Source organism: Rhinoraja longicauda, chromosome 20 (genome assembly GCF_053455715.1).
Source record: "Rhinoraja longicauda isolate Sanriku21f chromosome 20, sRhiLon1.1, whole genome shotgun sequence".
Taxonomy (NCBI): Eukaryota; Metazoa; Chordata; class Chondrichthyes; order Rajiformes; family Arhynchobatidae; genus Rhinoraja; species Rhinoraja longicauda.
This window is the reverse complement of record NC_135972.1, coordinates 18740260-18758148: the sequence shown is the minus strand read 5'-3', so window position 1 is coordinate 18758148 and position 17889 is coordinate 18740260. Positions and strand designations below refer to the sequence as shown.

Sequence of the window (17889 nt, the reverse complement as noted above, 5' to 3'; positions counted from 1 at the left end):
ATATCAGCTATGTTTTCCAGATTACTGCAAAACATATCACGCTGTCCCGAGAGGAAGACCCGATGGAAATGTAAGCGTTTTAACTTTTACACAGCTGGGGCACGCTGTGAGTTGTTGGGCAAGACTGTTGCTCTGGAGGAAGAGCTCGGAAAACTGTCTTTTCACAGGGTGGTGGGATGGTGCACTCCTCTACTTTCAGCCCACCGACAGACTGACTACCTGACCGGTGTTCCTGAGATGACTTGGTCGGTGAACAGATCCAACAACATTCTGATGACAGCATTCTAATAAATTCAATTTAATGGGAATAGTAACACTGTGTGTCTGGCTGTTAACGGGACTGGGAGATTGCTGTGCGAGTCGTGTTTCACAGTGCAGAGCGTTCGCGATTCTACCGCAGCTTCAAAAGGGTTAACGGATTGCTGGTAGCCGGGGCAGCGCCTGCCTCTCTCCCTCCCGCAAGGGCGGATTGGTTAGGGAGCAAGGCAAGAGGCGGGCTCCGGCCGTTTGATGTCGGGTGGCAGAAAGGATCAATGGAGTGTCCGCTCGCACCATCCTCTCACCGGCTCGCCTTCCATCGCTACCCCGAACCCGCCCGCGGGGAGATGCACTGAAGCTCGGGCGCCTGGGATGGCGAGCGCTTTCGCCGGCGTCAGCCTGGTGAAATGAGTCCGTGCAGGCAATGGGCGTTTGGGGGGTTGTGCAGACTTTTCACTGCCTCTCGATGTTGCTGCAAAGAGCATCTACGTAACCCGCAGCCTCTCCCCCAACCTCCTCTGTTCTTACTACTGCTGGCAAACCCGAGCCGAGTGTGTTTTGTGTTACACTCGTGAAGCCGACGACGAGTTGAATGCCTGCTTTGCTCAGGGAGAATCATGCATTTGGTGACTTGGGCAGAAGGGCTCCTGTGTCAACTGCTTATATTTATAACCCCTTCTCGGGAATTGCGTTTACATCCGAAACAAGGTACGGTTGCACCCGCTGGCACACTTATATCGCACGGTTGCAGATTATGTGCACATGCTGAGAGTAGGTGTACATTAGAGAGAGTGAGAGAGAGAGAGAGAGAGAGAGAGAGAGAGAGAGAGAATACACTTTGATGCACATAGAAATTGATGCATGCAGACACGTCCGTGGAATTACTGGAATAGGTTTATAATTCGGAGACATCTGCATTGTCTTGTTTCGAACAGATTTATACGAGCAGCCATAAAATAATTAGCGTTAGTATGTCGATGATGTTGTAATGTGAAATAAACAGCCAAACAATGTGTTTAGTTGGGCTACTTATTCCTCAACTAAAGTTTGATAATTATACTTTTTAAAAAGTTTATTTTAGTTTATAGATATACTGCGTGGACGCCGGCCCTTCGGCCCACCGAGTCCATGCCGACCATCGATTTATCCATTCACACTAGTTCTGCACTAGTTCACATTAGTTATTCACACCAGTTCTACACTAGTTCTAGTGTGAATGTTAGTCTACTTTCTCACCCACTCCGTACACGATAGGGGCAATTTATAAAGGGCACGCCTTTGGGATGTGGGAGGAAACCGGTGTACCCGGAGGAAACCCACGCGATCACAGGGGGGGACGTGCAACCTCCACACAGACAGCAGCCGAGGCAGGGATCGAACCCGGGTCTCCGGCGCTGTGAGGCAGCAGCACCGCCAGTTGCGCCATCGTGTCGCCGCCGTTAGCCACATGAAACTAGAAGTAATGACTTTGTTTAAGAGAAGTGTCCCTTGACTTTGCGGGATCCGGAGTATAATTGAACGTTATTCGTTGCAGAAAACGTAATAAAACAGCTAAGATCTTATGAGATAATTACGCCGACACGGGTGAACGATTTCGGAGAAGTGTTTCCTCGTGCTCATCACTTCAGGAGGAGGAAGCGGAGCTCTGGGCTGGAACCGTGGGCTACGAGAGCTCACTATCAGATCAGCGCCTTCGGACACCTCTACCATCTCAATCTCAGCGCCAACTCTGACTTCATCGCGCCCTCCTACACAGTCAGTCACCTTGGTAGCCGCTGGCCCGGAGAGCCGCACTCTGACTTCAAGCACTGTTTTTATGCCGGGCATGTCAATTCTCAGACAGAGCACACAGCGGTCGTCAGTCTCTGCACCGGGCTTGTGAGTATATCTCCTCTGGGCCGGGGCAAGGGTGGGGTGGGGCGGTGGGGTTGGGAGGAGGGGCGGTGGGGGTCTCGTCCGATGACAACATCACTTCAGCAGCCGAGGGGGTCGCGACGCGTTGGGGGTTGGTTGGTGGGTGGGGGGGTGGGGTTTGGTTTAGTTTAATTTAGAGACACAGCGTGGAGACAGGCCCTTCGGCCCACTGAGTCTGCGCCGACCAGCAATCACCCGCACACAGTCTGAAGAAGGGTCTCGACCCGAAACGTCACCCATTCCTTCTCTCCCGAGATGCTGCCCGACCTGCTGAGTTACTCCAGCATTTTGTGAATAAAAAAAACCTTCGATTTGTACCAGCATCTGCAGTTATCTTCTTATACTACCCGTACACTAGTTCTATCCTACACGCGTGGGGCAATTTACACAAGCCAACTAACTTCCAAATCTGCACGTCGGGGCACCCGGAGCAAACCCACGCGGTCGCAGGGAGAAGGTGCAAACTCCGTGCAGACAGCACCCCTCCCGGAGTCAGGCTCGAACCCGGGTCTCAGACGCTGTGAGGCAGCGAGTCCCACCACTGTGCCGACAGTCGGATCTGCCAGTGGTTTGATCCGGACTATGGCGAGAAGAGGTTGAGGGAATCTGGCCCAGAAGTCGCCTCTCTCTTTCAAGATGAGGTGTGTTTTTGTTTTGAGGGCCCCGGCCTCGTGAACGACGTTGTGTACTTGTTCCCGAAACCGCTGCATTTTAAACGAGGGGTTGGTGACCGATCGGGAAACGTCGGCCTGGGGAGCAGTAGTCAGCTGGGTCGGCCCGAGTGCTCCACATTCACGATGGGAGGGCAGTCAAGAACTGGGGAACAAAGTGAAAGAGGATTTTACTAAACTGTTGGAACAAACTTCATGCCCTTTGTGGAGTACGAGTTTCTTCAAGGAGCCACAACAGTGTTGTGCAGAATGGAAACGGATCAGTTTTTTAGTTTTAGAGACACCACGTGGGACTGGGGAGAACTTACACGGAGCCAATTAACCTACAAACCTTTGGACTGTGTGAGGAAACCGGAGCACCCGGAGAAAACCCACGCGGGCACGGGAAGAACGTGCAAACTCCGTACAGACAGCACCCGAGTTTAGGAACGAACCCGCATCTCTGCTGCTGGGAGGCAGCAACTCTACCGCTGCACCACTGTGCCACTCTAGTATGTCTGGAAAAACTCTTGCAATACGATAGGGTGGGGGTTGAAGATGGACGTCCCTCTCTTTCGCAGGCCTGTCCTTCCCAATTATACAAGCCAGAAATCACATTTTCACGGCAAGTTACACAGCAATTAGAGCACGGAAATTCTCAGCCTACTCAAATATCCTTGCCTGTTCTAAATTAAACATGTTACACGGTTTGAAAATATGTACCGTTCACTGTGCTGCATCTCAGCGAATGCGACTCAGAGGTCACTGGCCGACTGGCACAGCCAAATCTGCCAGTGGCCTTGACCCTGGAGCTTTGTGTCGAAGGCTCATTTTAGTGTTTATCTCAGACTGGTGAAAGTGCGCTTGGAATCGAGTTTTAATTCAGGTTTAATTCTGATCATTCCCACACATTTGCACCTGGTAATTAACTGGAAGGAATTTATGCTGGGCTACTGTGTACAACTTAACATTCATACATCTGGGTGCATTTGGGACAGAACAGATTTCCATTTTGTAGAGCAAAATAAAAAGGGCATCTTTGTGACAGATGTACATCACAGATGGCAAAAGTGAGCAAGATAGGAGTAAAGAAGAATGCAAACACATCAAAACCCATAGCTTATGCATGGCCTATGATTGGGTTTATAACTTTCGGAAGAACATTTCCTGTTTCCTTCCTTCAGCACAGGCACTGGGGATATTTATGAAGCAGCTAGTAAATTACAGAATACTGCCCAAGAACACTGATATATGTCAACGCGGGTTCACGAGGCATATAACTGGATAGTTGGCATCTATGAATTTACCACCTCATAATGAAAGTTAAATTTCCTATGTGCAATAGCGTCTCATTCACTTAGTCTGAATGGCAGGCACATATCTGGTTTTTTTGTCTTTGGCACCTAGATGCAAGAACTTGGTTTGGGGGGCAAAGATTGAACATTAGTTTACACCATGCTCATACATAGGAGATGCATAATGCATGTTCAACTTGCAAACCACATACTGAGCCAAAGACAGATGCAAAATGCTGGAGTAATTCAGCGGGACAGGCAGCATCTCTGGAGAGAGGAATGGGTGACATTTTGAGTTGAGACCCTTCTTCAGACTGTCTGAAGAATGGTCTCGACCTGAAATGTCACCCATTCCTTCTCTCCAGAGATGCTGCCTGTCCCGCTGAGTTACTCCAGCATTTTGTGTCGATCTTCGGTTTAAACCAGCATCTGCAGTTCCTTCCTACACACATACTGAGCCATTTACATCTGGACATTACAGACAAACATCAAGACACTGAGTTGCAGTAAACATTTGTTAGTCAGGGATATTAATTAATGCTCCAGGCACAGTGCTAAGAACCTAGGAACAGGAATAAAAACAGAAAATGCTGAAAACACTCAGCATGTAAGGCAGCAACTGAAGAAATGAAAAAAAAAGTTCATGTTTTAGGTCAGATACCCTTTGTCAGAACGAAAAACGTGAACAAGGTGTAGTTAGTTTTAGTTTGTAGAGAGGGCAGGAATGAATTGGATAGAACAGAGGGGAACTCTCTGGCAGTGTGAGGCCAGTGTCACTGTGGTGAGACAAAATCTTTAAAGCTGTCCAGTTTGTAGATGAATGAGGCAAGCTGGAGAGAGCGAGAAAAAAATGAACGGACACGCAAAACCTTTGAAATGCAGATTAGAGGTGCTGCAGAGAATGGAAACCAAAAGGAGAATGCTGGACTGGCCAGCAAATTCAGGCAGAGTTCTTGCAAAGAGAAAACGTCAGTTAATGTTGCAGGTGGGTGATCTGACTGCAGAACTGGCCAGTTCTGAGCAAGGCAGAGAAAGCACATTACCTGAAACTGTTGATTTCATTATTGAGTCATGAAGGATGTAATGTGTCCGGATGGGAGATGAGGTGCAATTCTTAATGCTTATATTGGGTTTCATTGCAATAGTGCACGTAGGCTGGTCACAGTGAAATGGAGAATTATACTGACAGATGACGGGAGGTCATCTGTGGATGTGCTATGCAAGCAGTCACACAAATGCTGTTCAGATTCTCCAGTAGAGAGAGCACAGCTCTGATGAACTGATGAACATCCAATTCATTCCTGCCCTCCAGAACAAGGGGCCACAGTTTAAGAATAAGGGGTAGGCCATTTAGAACTGAGATGAGGAAAAACTTTTTCAGTCAGAGAGTTGTGAATCTGTGGAATTCTCTGCCTCAGAAGGCAGTGGAGGCCAATTCTCTGAATGCATTCAAGAGAGAGCTGGATAGAGCTTTTAAGGATAGCGGAGTCAGGGGGTATGGGGAGAAGGCAGGAACGGGGTACTGATTGAGAATGATCAGCCATGATCACATTGAATGGCGGTGCTGGAATCGAAGGGCCGAATGGCCTGCTCCTGCACCTATTGTCTATTGTCCATTGTCTATTGTCTATTGTCTTTAATCTGAAACCCTCATTCTATTGCCTTTCCACTGATGCTACCTGATCAGCGGAGTATTTCCAGAATGTTTCTATCAGCATCAGCAAAAGAACTACATAACTGCACTTGTTTGATTTTCAAACCAGGACTGGGAACCGACTAGCCAGTCTTCAAACTTTTGCTTTTATTAGACAATTGATTGTTTGTAATTTAAACTTTATCCCCTCCCTCTTTTTCTCTTGAATGTTTTTATCCATTGAAAAGCTGTCAATGCAAGTAGCCAGACGGAGTTTCAACTCCACCTTTCAATTCGTTGATGACTCTACCTTTATTAGATGAATTACGGATAATGGTGAGTCAAAGTATAGTATGGAGATCAATCGACTGAATGAATGGTGTCAGAAGGACAACGTTGCTCTCAACATCAGTAAAACCTAGGAACTGATTGTTGACTTTAGAAGAGGAAGGCCGAGGATCCAGTGGTGGAGAGAGTCATCAACTTCAATTTCATGGGTTTGCATATCTCTGAAGATCTGCCCTAGACCCAGCACACTGGTGCGTTGATAAAGAAGGCCCATCAACCTCTCTCTACTTCCTTTGAATATTGAGGAAATTTGGTATGCTGATGAATACTCTTTTGAACTTCTACAGGTGTACGGTAAATAGAATATTGACAGGGTGCATCACAGGCTGGTTTGCCAACTCAAACACACAGGAACAAGGGAGATTACAAAAAGTGGTGTACACTGCCTGATCCATCATGGGATTGACCCTCTCACCATCAAAGGGCACTGCCTCCAAAAGGCAGCCAGCATCATTAAGGACCCACAGCATGCTCTCATTTCACTCCTGCCATCGTGAAGAAGGTATAGGAGTGTGAAAACTGTAATTTCCGGGTTCAGGAACAGCTTCTTCCCAATAACCGTTTGGCTATTGAACGCTACAACTCCAACTTAACTCCAAACTGCTTTGGTTGCACTAGGGAAGTGTGTTTTTAGGGGGCTTTGCACTATATTGTTTTATTTATTGAACTTTTTTTTGTTTGTTATATTTTCTATTGAGTTCTGCATTTACAAGCCTGTTGTGTTGCTGAAAGAATTTCATTGTTCCGTTTCGGTACATAGGACTATAAAACACTCTTGATACTTGACTCTTGAAGAACTCCAAGTTGCGAACCATTTTAACTCCCTTTCTCTTTCCCATACCGACCTTCTGTCCTGGGCCTCCTCCTTTGCCTGAGTGAGGCCAAATGCATACTGGGAGAACAGCACCTTATGGTCTGAAGAAGGGTCTCGACCCAAAACGTCACCCATTCCCTCTCTCCTAGATGCTGCCTGACCTGCTGAGTTACTCCAGCATTTTGTGGCACCTTAAGGTAGCTTGGGTAGCTTACAACCCAACAGTATGAACATTGAATTCTCCAATTTCAGGTGACTAATCTACAAACACCCCCCCCTTTATTTCTCCCTCTCTTCCCTGCACCCCACCTGGATTTGCAACTATTTCTCTCCTTACCCCTCCCCCATCCACTTCCACCTACAGTCCTTCCTCAGGCTTCACAATTCACATCTCTACTCTCCTTATCTCACACTTATTGTCTTTTCATCTCTGACTTTGTCCTACCATCTGCCTGTCAAAAAAAACCTCTCCTGCAACCAGTGTTAGGTATGTCGCCGCTTGTCTTTGGTTCTCCATCACAATCAATCTCAAGAAGGGTCCTGACCCAAAAGGCACCTATCCATGTACTTCACAGATGCCTCTTGACCAGCATTACATGTCATTCTCTTGCTTGTTGTGCTAGATGTATTGCTGCCCGTATGGAGTTTGTATGTTCTCCCCGTCACCTCTCCGGGTTTTCTCCGGGAGCTACGGTTTCCTCTCACACTCCAAAGACATACAGGTTTGTATGTTAATTGGCTCGGTAAAATTGCAAATTGTGCCTGATGTGTGTAGGATGGTGCTAGTGTATGGGGTGATCGCTGGTCGGCACGGACTCTGTGGGCCGAAGGGCCTGTACCTCTAAACCAAACTAAACAGCAGTGGGGAAGCCTTTCCTTTATGGAGCAGGGCCAAGGAAGTATTGGTTAATTGTAAGGCACAGCAGCCAATAAAAAGAAGGTATAGCAGCGTGTGGCATTTTGGAATATCTGTTTTGAAAGTTCTGGTTGAGGAATAAGTGCTGAGGCAGGGGATTGAGAAGTGCTGGTGACAAGGCTTAGCAGAGTTATCGGTAACAATAGGTAAAGTCTATTAACTTTACTCTTCAGTCTTTGTGCGAACATGATGGCAGAAAGAACAGTGGTGTGCTCCTCTTGCAGGATATAGAACATAAAACAAAATAGTACAACATAAGTATAGGCCCTCTGGCCCACAATGTCTGGCTGAACAAGACAATCTCTAATCTAAATAATTGTTCCGACATTCTCGGAGTCTATACATGCATTCAATTTGTCTTTACGTAGTGTTTTCATCCTGGGGTGAAATCCCTTCCCATATTTGAGGGGCGTCTCCATCACACTCTGCCCCCAATGTTCAGCAGCGGAAGGACCCCAGACTTTGGTCCTCGCCCACAGAGCCTTGGCGTTGGCTGCACCAAGTTTCAGTGAGTCCCTCAGCACGTACTCCTGCAGTCTGGAGCGGGCCAGTCGGCAACGTTCCCTGATGGACATCTCACTCTGCTGGGGGAGGTCAACGAAGTTCGGACAGACCAAAGAGCGTCGTTCACTGAGTTGATGACCTTCCAGCAGCACTCGACGTCCATCTCTGAATGTGTCCCTGGGAAACGTCTGTATATCAGGGAGTCCTCTGTTATGGAGCTGTTCGGAATAAACCGTGACAAACTTCTCCAATTGCAAACTTCTCCAGTCTCTCTTTGCAAATCCACACTCTGCGAAGAGGTGGGCAACCGTCTAACGGATTAAATTGCACTCATCTCAGCACAAGAGGGTTGATAGGCAAGACAAGTAAACTTGGGGCATGGATAGGTACATAGGACTGGATCATAGCCATTACAGAAGCATGGCTAAGTGAGAGATAGTACTGGGTGTTTAATATTCAGGCAGGGTATAGCGGAAGGGAAGTTGCATTTTTGATTTGGGAGAACATCACATTAGTAGACTGAGATGAAATTACTGAAGATTATCCAATGAGGCTTTATGGGTGGGGCTGAGAAATAAGAGAGGAATGATCACCGTGTTGAGATTGTATTATAGTCCCCCAAATAGTCAACAGGATTTAGATGAACACGTAAGCAGAGATTGTGGAGAGTTGCAAGAATATAAAGGAAGTTGCTGAAATCAGTGGATTTTAACATTCTCAATATAATCTTATAGAGATGAATAAAATCATGAGGGGAATAGATAGGGTGAAAGCACAGTCTTTATCCCAGGGTAGGCTAATCAAGCACAAGAGGGCAGAGTTTTATGGTGGAAGGGGGGAATTTAATAGGAATCTGAGGGACATGTTTTTCAAACGGGGTGAAATGTTTGTGGAACTAGCTGTCACAGAAAGTGGTTGAGGCTGGTGTTATAATAATATTGAAATGACATTGGGACAGGTATGTGCAGAGGGAAGATTTAGAGGGATATAGGGCAAATGCAGGAAAATGGGACTGGCATGGTGAGGCGTGGATGAGTTGAGCTGAAGGGCCTGTTTCCATGCTACATGACTTTGAATCTATGACTCCATGCGCAACCTCTCATTTGACAAGAAGCCTTGTTGCAGGTTCTCAATTTGAAATGTTGATCTTCCCTTTGTCTCTTCAGATGCTGCCTGGCAGATGCTTTTTTGCAGGTTAATTTGCCTTTGTAAAATTGCCACTATTCTGTCGGGAGTAGACGAGATTTGGGCAGCATGGTGGCGCAGCGGTAGAGTTGCTGCCTGACAGTGCCAGTGACCTGAGTTTGACCCTGACTGCGGGTGCTGTCCGTATAGAGTTTGACCATTCTCCATGTGACCACGTGGGTTTTCTCCGGGAGCTCCAGTTTTTATCCCACATTCCAAAGATGTACAGGTTTGTAGGTTAATTGGCCTTTGTAAAAATTGTTAATTGTCCCTAGTGTGTAGGATAGTGCTAGTGTATGGGGATCGCTGATTGGGGCGGACCCGGTGGGCCGAAGGGCCTGTTTCTGCGCTGCATCTCTAAACTAGAGCATCCTGAAATGGAAAGCTCAGCTGCCGGAGATTGTGGTCCATGTCTACATGTGACGAAGGTAAAAAGAAGGATAAGAATCTACAGGCAGATTTCACTTATTCTTATCTGCATCTCCCTATCAGCTCGGAAGCCATCGGGTGACTGCCTGCACACATTCAAGCAATGGTGCGACTGTCTTTCTAATCCTGCTGTCCACCAACTTCTTCAGCCCATCGATGCACCACTGTGACACCAGCCACCACTCCAGTTCCAAAATCAGTTCAAGCTTCTGCAACTGGAGCCCATTCCTGTACACATGGTTGACACAAAATGCTGGAGTAACTCAGTGGGACAGGCAGCATCTCTGGAGAAAAGGAATAGGTGACGTTTTGGGTCGAGACCCTTCTTCAGACTGTACATATGGTTGTTGAGGTCACTACAAGTGTCATAGAGTCATAAAGTTATAGAGCGATACAGTATGGAAACAGGCCCTTTGGCCCAACTTGTCCGCACCGGCCACCTTGTCCCAGCTACACTAGTCCCACCTGTCTGCGTTTGGTCCGTATCCCTCCAAACCTGTCCTATCCATGTATCTAACTGTTTCTTAAATGTTGGGATAGTCCCAGCCTCAACTACCTCCTCTGGCAGCTTGTTCCATACACCCATTACCCTTTGTGTGAAAAAGTCACCCCTCAGATTCCTATTAAATCTTTTCCCCTTCACCTTAAACCTATGTCCTCTGGTCCTCGATTTACCTACTCTGGGCAATGTTACTTACTTTTGCCTATTCTGTGCATCAGTGTCCACCAGTTCCCAATAGGTGCAGGATGGGGATTTTGCTTGGCCAGACTCTATATTTGTACAGATTGTAATTTAGAAAATGGAAATTAGGCTGTAGAAAACTCGGCCACCTGCTGTCTGCGTACATCAGTCCTAAACTCTGGCATCACACTTTCTAACAATGGCTCAACTGTGTTTAAACTTTCGGGATAACTGTAGCTTTTGTTTTTATTCTCCGGGTCTCTCTTCCCACCATTCCCCATTTCTCAGAGCCTTTGTTCCCACTGTTTTCAAACTCTTCAGAGCCTCTGTTAATGCCTCTTTTAACTTTGTCCTCCTCTGATCCCTCTCTGAACTTGCTCTCTGTTCCCATGGCCCTGTAACTTTCATGCTCTCATTTCCTGATCTGAAACATCAGATGTCCAGATATATCCTCTCTATCCCATTAGTCTGAAGAAATGCCCTGATCCAAAATGTCTGCCTCTCCACTCTTCTCTCTCCCACCTGACTCACCAGCCAATCCACCCCTTGTTGTCTGGATCTCTGCCCCATCCTTTCCCCTCACCTCTTTCCATCCACTATCCATCTCCCTTCTACTCCATCAGTCTGAAGAAGGGTCCTGACCCAAAACACATCTGTCCATTTCCTTCCACAGTTTCTGCTAACCCATTGAGTTTCTGCAGCACTGTTTTTGACTCAGGATTCCAAGAGATTGCTGTCCCATGTGATCCCTTTCCTCTCTGTTTTTAAACTCTTAATGGCTCTGTTTCCTCTATTTTAAAGCACTCAGAACTGAATGTTTCCAAACAGTTGTAGCCTCTATTCTCACTGTTTCTCAATCCTCAATGATTTTACTCCTCTTTTCCTCAACCCTCATTGTCTCTGTGACCTCCATGTTTAAACTCTTCATGTTTATTTTCCAACTTTCTCTGCACTCACGCAGCTCCGCTCCCACTTTTCCGGAATTCTGGTGATCTCTGTTCTGTTTTTTTTCTACACTCCTGTTATTTTCTATAGTCTGAGTCTTTATTCCACTGTTTGTAAACCTAATGCCTAAATTCATGGGACTCTGTTTTGCCATTCCTAAACTCTCAGGACATCTATTTCTTGCTGTTTCTAAATACTTGGGACATATTTTCCTGCATTTTCTAAACTTTGTTCTTGTCCTTTAACACTTGTTGCATTTGCTACCCTGTTTCCAAACGCTGAAGTCATCTATTCAAGTTATGTTTAAGTTTGTCTCAACTCTTTTCCCACTGTTTCTAATCTCTTGGAGTTTCTGTTCCCCATTTTTCAAAATTGATATCCTGTGTTCCACCAGCTTTAATCTCTCTGACCCTCTGTTCCCATTGTTTGGAAACCATTGGAACCACTATTCCTGATCTCTCATTGTTTGTTTCTCCGTTCTTTCTAAACTCTAACCATTTCCTTACCCACCGTGTCCAAACTCTCAAAGCCTTCATTCTATTCTTGAGTCTCTATTCCTGCTGGTACAAAATTCTAGTTCCTTCTTTGTTTGACCTTGGGTTCTCTGATTCCTAAGGACTTTGCTCTTGGAGCATATTTTCCTGATGTCTTTAAACTCAATCCCCTTTTTTGTTGTTGCTGTTTTTAACATTCCTAGTGAGTGCCATCACATTTAAAGTGTGCAGCACAGTCCTGTAGATGGGTCAGAGCAAGCTCCCATCCCCTGACTCAAACAGCTGAAGGAAACTCGTAAAACTACACTTCAACTCTTGCAGTCTGGGCTGTGAAAGACCTCCAGAAAAATTCAAAAAAGAACATGTTTTTTGTAGGATTAAAGCAAAATCAAATCAAATTAAATTACTTTCTGCTTGCCCTCCTTCCTCGCTCGCACTTGCTCTCGTCTACGTGGATGAATGGGTTTGCTGTTCCGGTACCATTAGAAACCTGATCAGCATGCAGACTCCCCCGCATGAGTGCTCGATAACTGTGGCAAATCCAAGGCCTGCTGTCAGTAGCAGAATTCATGCAGGAAATCGCTGGCACAAGCTCCGTGTTCAGACCAGCATCCCAAACGTCTTGACATGTTGGGAGGACAGATGTGGGGGGATGAGGTAGGATGATGGCACAGCCTCAGTAAATGCTGACAAGTTGATGCAGAACTGTTGATATTTTCCAACAATATATTTGACTGATGGAACATTTGTTATTTCTTCAAAAGGACTGATTGCTTACAGTCCGTCATGCAAACATCAACTCCATCTATACATCATGCTGCCTGGAGAAAGTAGCCAACATAATCAAGACCACTCACACCCCAGTCATTCCTTCTTCTCTCCTCTCCCATCAGGCAGACGATACAGAAGCTTGAAAGCACATTCCACTGCCTCCCTGTTGTTATCAGACTCTTGAACAATCCTCTTGCTGGGGATGAATTCCTGATCTTCCAATCTACTTCATTGCATTTTGTTTTAATCTGCACATTTTCCGTAGCCGTAACACAATATTCTACACTGTTTCCTTTCTCTTTTTGTACTACCTGTAGTATGCATGTATTATACTCATCTATGGTATGATTTTTGACTGGATAGCATTCAAAACAAAGTTGTTCACTCTATCCTGGTGCATGTGATAATAATAAACATATACCAATAATATTTCTCAACAAGTAATTCCCACCAATATGTTTGTCCTGAAAAACATTTATTACTTCTTCAAAAAAAAATCTGGGTTCAACACACATGACCTAAACTTTTACACGTGTTTGGTTCTGTCTGACCATTCTCAAGATCTGTCCATGATTATGCACTCAACTAACTTAGTGTTAATCGTTGTATAGCCCCTGTATGTAGCAGCGAAATATGCAACAATTTCTAATTTGAAATGAGAGGTTGTCAAATCAAGGGAACGATAGAAATTTGGGACATTTTCACAGTCTTTAAAATGCTGGAATGGAAATCATTTGGTGTTGTAGATCTGCCGTTCATCGGTGCCATTGTTTTTTCATTATTGTTATCGTGCTGGTCTCTCTCCATCCTTGATTCAATATTAGTCCCTTGGGAGCTGTGGCTCTTTCTCTACCTAAATCCAAGTCCAAAGTGACGCATCAATCTGCCAACAATTTCCTTAATTCCATTTACAGTTTCAGTATTTTCATTATTGAAGGAGTTGATGGTACTCATTGCCCATCTCTTTTCCACATGTAATTGTTTTGACATCCATCGCCCATCCCTTTTCATGACGGTTTATTGTTCTTTGAGTAGGAAGGAGTTGCAGATGCTGGTTTACACTGAAGACACAAAATGCTGGAGTAACTCAGCGGGACAGGCAGCATCTCTGGATAGAAGGAATGGGTGACTTTTTGTGTCGAGACCCAACGTCCCCATTCCTTCTATCCAGAGATGCTGCCTGTCCCGTTGAGTTATTTGTGTCTATCTTATTGTTCTTTGAGTCTTTCCGAATAACAGAGATCTGTATTAATGGTTTCATTTGGTGTGTGTTGCTTTCCCAGTTGTCCTTTATTTCTTTAGACATCTGTGGCTATATTTTTGGCAAATGGGGCTCTTGCCTTTTTGGTCAATTAACACTTCTTTGAATGTTGACAAGGTTTTCTATTTTACCGTGAGCGTGTCTGTTGATTATGTCAAAGTCTGATTTAACCTCAAACTTTTGTGGCTCTTTCCACTTTCTCTAATGCAGGTGCTACATTGATTGCCAGTAAGCTGTTGACTATATCTGACGGATTGGTTAGAGGACACATTTATGCAGAATGTCACCTTGAACACAGTTCCTGACAATAACTGTTCTGCTCATTATAGTCAATATAAATGTTAAAAAGTCTGAGAGAAAGCACTTCGCCTTTGCTGCTCATTCTCTAAAATATGGACATACATTTGTCAAATTCACCTTTTCTTAATTCTACCAATGTCTGCACTGCTTGCCTAATTGGTTTGGTTTATTATTATTGTCAAGCATACCAAGAAACAGTGAAAAGCGTTCGTTTGCGTGTTATCCAGGTGGATCATACCACACATGAGCATATCAGGAAGTACAAAAGAAAAAAATAGATGGTACAGAATGTAGTGGTTACAGACAGAGAGAAAATGGAGATAAAATATTCTAAGGGATGCTATGAGGTGAATTGAATAGTGAAAGGCCTGGATAAAGTGGATGTGGAGAGGATGCTTCCATTGGTGGGAGAGTTTAGGACCAGAAGCCATAGCCTCAGAACAAAAGTGCATACCTTTAGAAAGGAGATGAGGAATAATTTCTTTAGTAAGAGGGTGGTGAATCTGTGGAATTCATTGCCACATAAGGCTGCGGAGGCCAAGTCAATGGATATTTTTAAGGCCAGGATTAATAGATTCTTGATTAGTACGAGTGTCAGGGATTATGAGGAGAAGGCAGGAGAATGGAGTTGAGAGGGAAAAATAGATCAGCCATGATTGAATGGTGTAGACCAGATGGGCCGAATGGCCTAATTCTGCTCCTATAACTTATGAACATGAAAAATAAAGAACTCATCCTGAGCATATCAAAGTCAGATCAGTCTGAAGAAGGGTCTCGACCCAAAACGTCACCCATTCCTTCTCTCCAGAGATGCTGCCTATCCCAGAGTTACTCCAGCATTTTGTGTCTATCTTCGGTTTAAACCAGCACCTGCAGTTCCTTCCTACACATATCAAAGATCTGTTCTAGAGTTTGATAATGGCGTGGGCTGTCCTCGATTCTGTAGGTATGTGCTTTCAAGTTTTCGTTCTTTCTACCCGATGGGAGAAGGGAATGACCATGGTGTGAGTGGCTATGTTCTAAAACCCCATGTTATTATATCAATGATTTTTGTTCAGCACAATTTCATTTGTTCCTTCCTTTTCACCACTCTCCACATTTTTCTTATTGGGCTTATATTCTGGTACATTTTGTTCTGGACCATCTTAAAGCCAAGTATCATTAATGACCACCTTGTCTTTATCTGATGTCGGATTTATGCCTGTAATTCATTTGGTTTGTTCCTTGTGTTTGCATTAAGCACAATCACTTGGGCTGTCCATACTGAATTAACCGGCTGCTCTCAAGTTTTACTTGCATATCGCTTACGCCCTCCTCCCAGTTTACACACTCCTGTTGTCCCTAGAGTTCAATTCCCTTTCTTTTAGTTTGCTTTAGAGGTATTATTTATTCATAGATTTCGGAAATATGAAACCCTTTGAGCCTTCTTTACCATTCATGGTCCAGGCCAGCTGTGGAGTACTGCTACAACACAGTATCTTCCGAAGAAACCTCACATTACAGATGGTTGTGTTACAAAAACAATTGTGCTAGTGGGGTATATTGGGTTAGGTAAAAGAGCTTCAGACTCCCAATAACTTTTTTTCCTTGCAGAATTTCCCAAAATTTAGGCCTTTATTTTACTTTTTTTCTACATGCTAGAAACACTAAAGGCTGTATGTTCCATTGCTTAATGGAGTATCAATGCACAAGTGGCAATAGAAGTGATTACTTGTCAATTTCAATTGCCATCCACGGTGAAACAGTCAGACTGTGTCCTTAAGAGAAAAGGGTGTCTCATTGCTGCTGGGAGATTACATTGGAAACAGGATCTTCCCCCGAGACAGTTATTTTTTCAAAGCAGTTATGGAAACATGCATTATAACAGAACAACTGTACCCTATTCCAGCTTACCTTCCATATCCATAATAAGCGCACAAAGTGCTGGAGTAACTCAGCAGCTCAGATGGGTGGCATTTCAAGTCGAGATTGTTCAGACTAATTGTAGTGGGGGAGAGCAAAGATGGGAAAAGGGGAGAGGCAAGACAAAGCATGGCATGCCATATCCATTGAAGATAGACTCAAAATGCTGGAGTAACTCAGCGGGACAGGCAGCATCTCTGGATAGAAGGAATGGGTGACGTTTCGGGTCGAGACCCTTCTTCAGTCTTCTGAAGACTCCTTCAATCTTTCAGTATTAAATTGCTTCACCTATATACTGAGACTGTGCCCCTTGTCTTGCACTCCTCATCATTGTGAACATCCATTCTGCATCTAATCCAAGTAGCCCTGTTAGAATTTTGCCGGTTTCTCTGTGATCTCCATGCAATTTTCTAAACTGCAGTGAATATATCTAATTAATCTAATCGCTTTCAACACATCAGAAATTTGTTGAGTGAACCTTCGCTGCACTCTGTCCATGATAAGAACATCCTTATTCAGACGAAGAGACCCAAAACTGCACACAATATTCATGGTGGAATCTTACAATTGCAGCAAGACGTATTTGCTCCCATTCACAGCGTGGACGAGTGGAGCTGAAGGATCTGTTAAACTGCTGTATTTCCTGTTGGCCAATCAGTTCTTGCTTCATACCAGTACATTACCCCAGTTCCATGTACATTAATTTTGCGGGCTAATTTCTCACCCTACCCTGCCCTTCCCATTGACTACCCCGTACTCTCCCCAAACTATTTCATTGACCAGCTTAAAGAAGCTAATATTCCCCAAGCAGATAAGAATGCAGAGTTGAGTTTACAGTTAGGGCAGCTATAACATTATTAAATAGTGGAGCAGGCTCAGATTGGCGAATCCCTCTGCTAATCTAATCCTTCCTCAAGTTCTGCAGTTATCCTTATTCTGCAAGTGCATTTTTTCTGTTGGATAGGATTTGTATTTGTAAAAGCTCTGTATTATGTGGTTTGCTCTTATTCTATACACTAACCTATTCCAATGGTCTTTGACACGAAACAAACTTTCCTCACAGACACTTCCTAAGCTGCTGAATATTTCAGAGGTTTCTGTTTTTATTTCAGATTTCCAGCATCAGAGCTTTTGAATTTCAACCCTCTCCTGGTGATGTGTTTGTCAACAAGATACATAAAGACTGCTCCTTCCCCTCCAGTTTAAGTTGAATGTATCCCACTGATTAGCTCAATAACATAGAGCTGGAGAGGTTTGGGGTGAATGCTTCTACCACTGGCAAATCTGTTCAGACACTCTGGGCAAGTTGGCTGAAGGGCCTGTTTCCACACTGCATGCCTCCATGACTCTGCCTATCTGGAACCTCTTAGCAACTGAAATATTGACAACAATAGGCTTTAAGATGCAATATCTATCTTAGTCATAGTCATAGAGTCATAGAGAGTGGAAACGGGTCCTTTGACCCAAATTGCCCATGCCGGACAACATGCCCAATCTACACTAGTCCCACCTACCTGCATTTGGCCCATATCTATCTAAATCTATTTTATCCATGTATTTTGTCCAAATGTCTTTTAACTTTACGTTG

General features: G+C 44.6%; 1 protein-coding gene across 1 annotated transcript in view; it reads left to right on the top strand.

Moving 5' to 3' along the window:
* Window positions 1-848: 848 nt before the first annotated feature.
* Window positions 849-17889, top strand: part of LOC144603602 (A disintegrin and metalloproteinase with thrombospondin motifs 20) — a 272822-nt gene continuing 255781 nt past the window's right edge. Inside the window, exons 1-2 of the mRNA XM_078417074.1 lie at window positions 849-966; window positions 1793-2136. Coding sequence (XP_078273200.1) covers window positions 876-966; window positions 1793-2136 — 435 coding nt within the window. The 5' untranslated portion in view covers window positions 849-875. The remainder of the gene's footprint in view (window positions 967-1792; window positions 2137-17889) is intronic.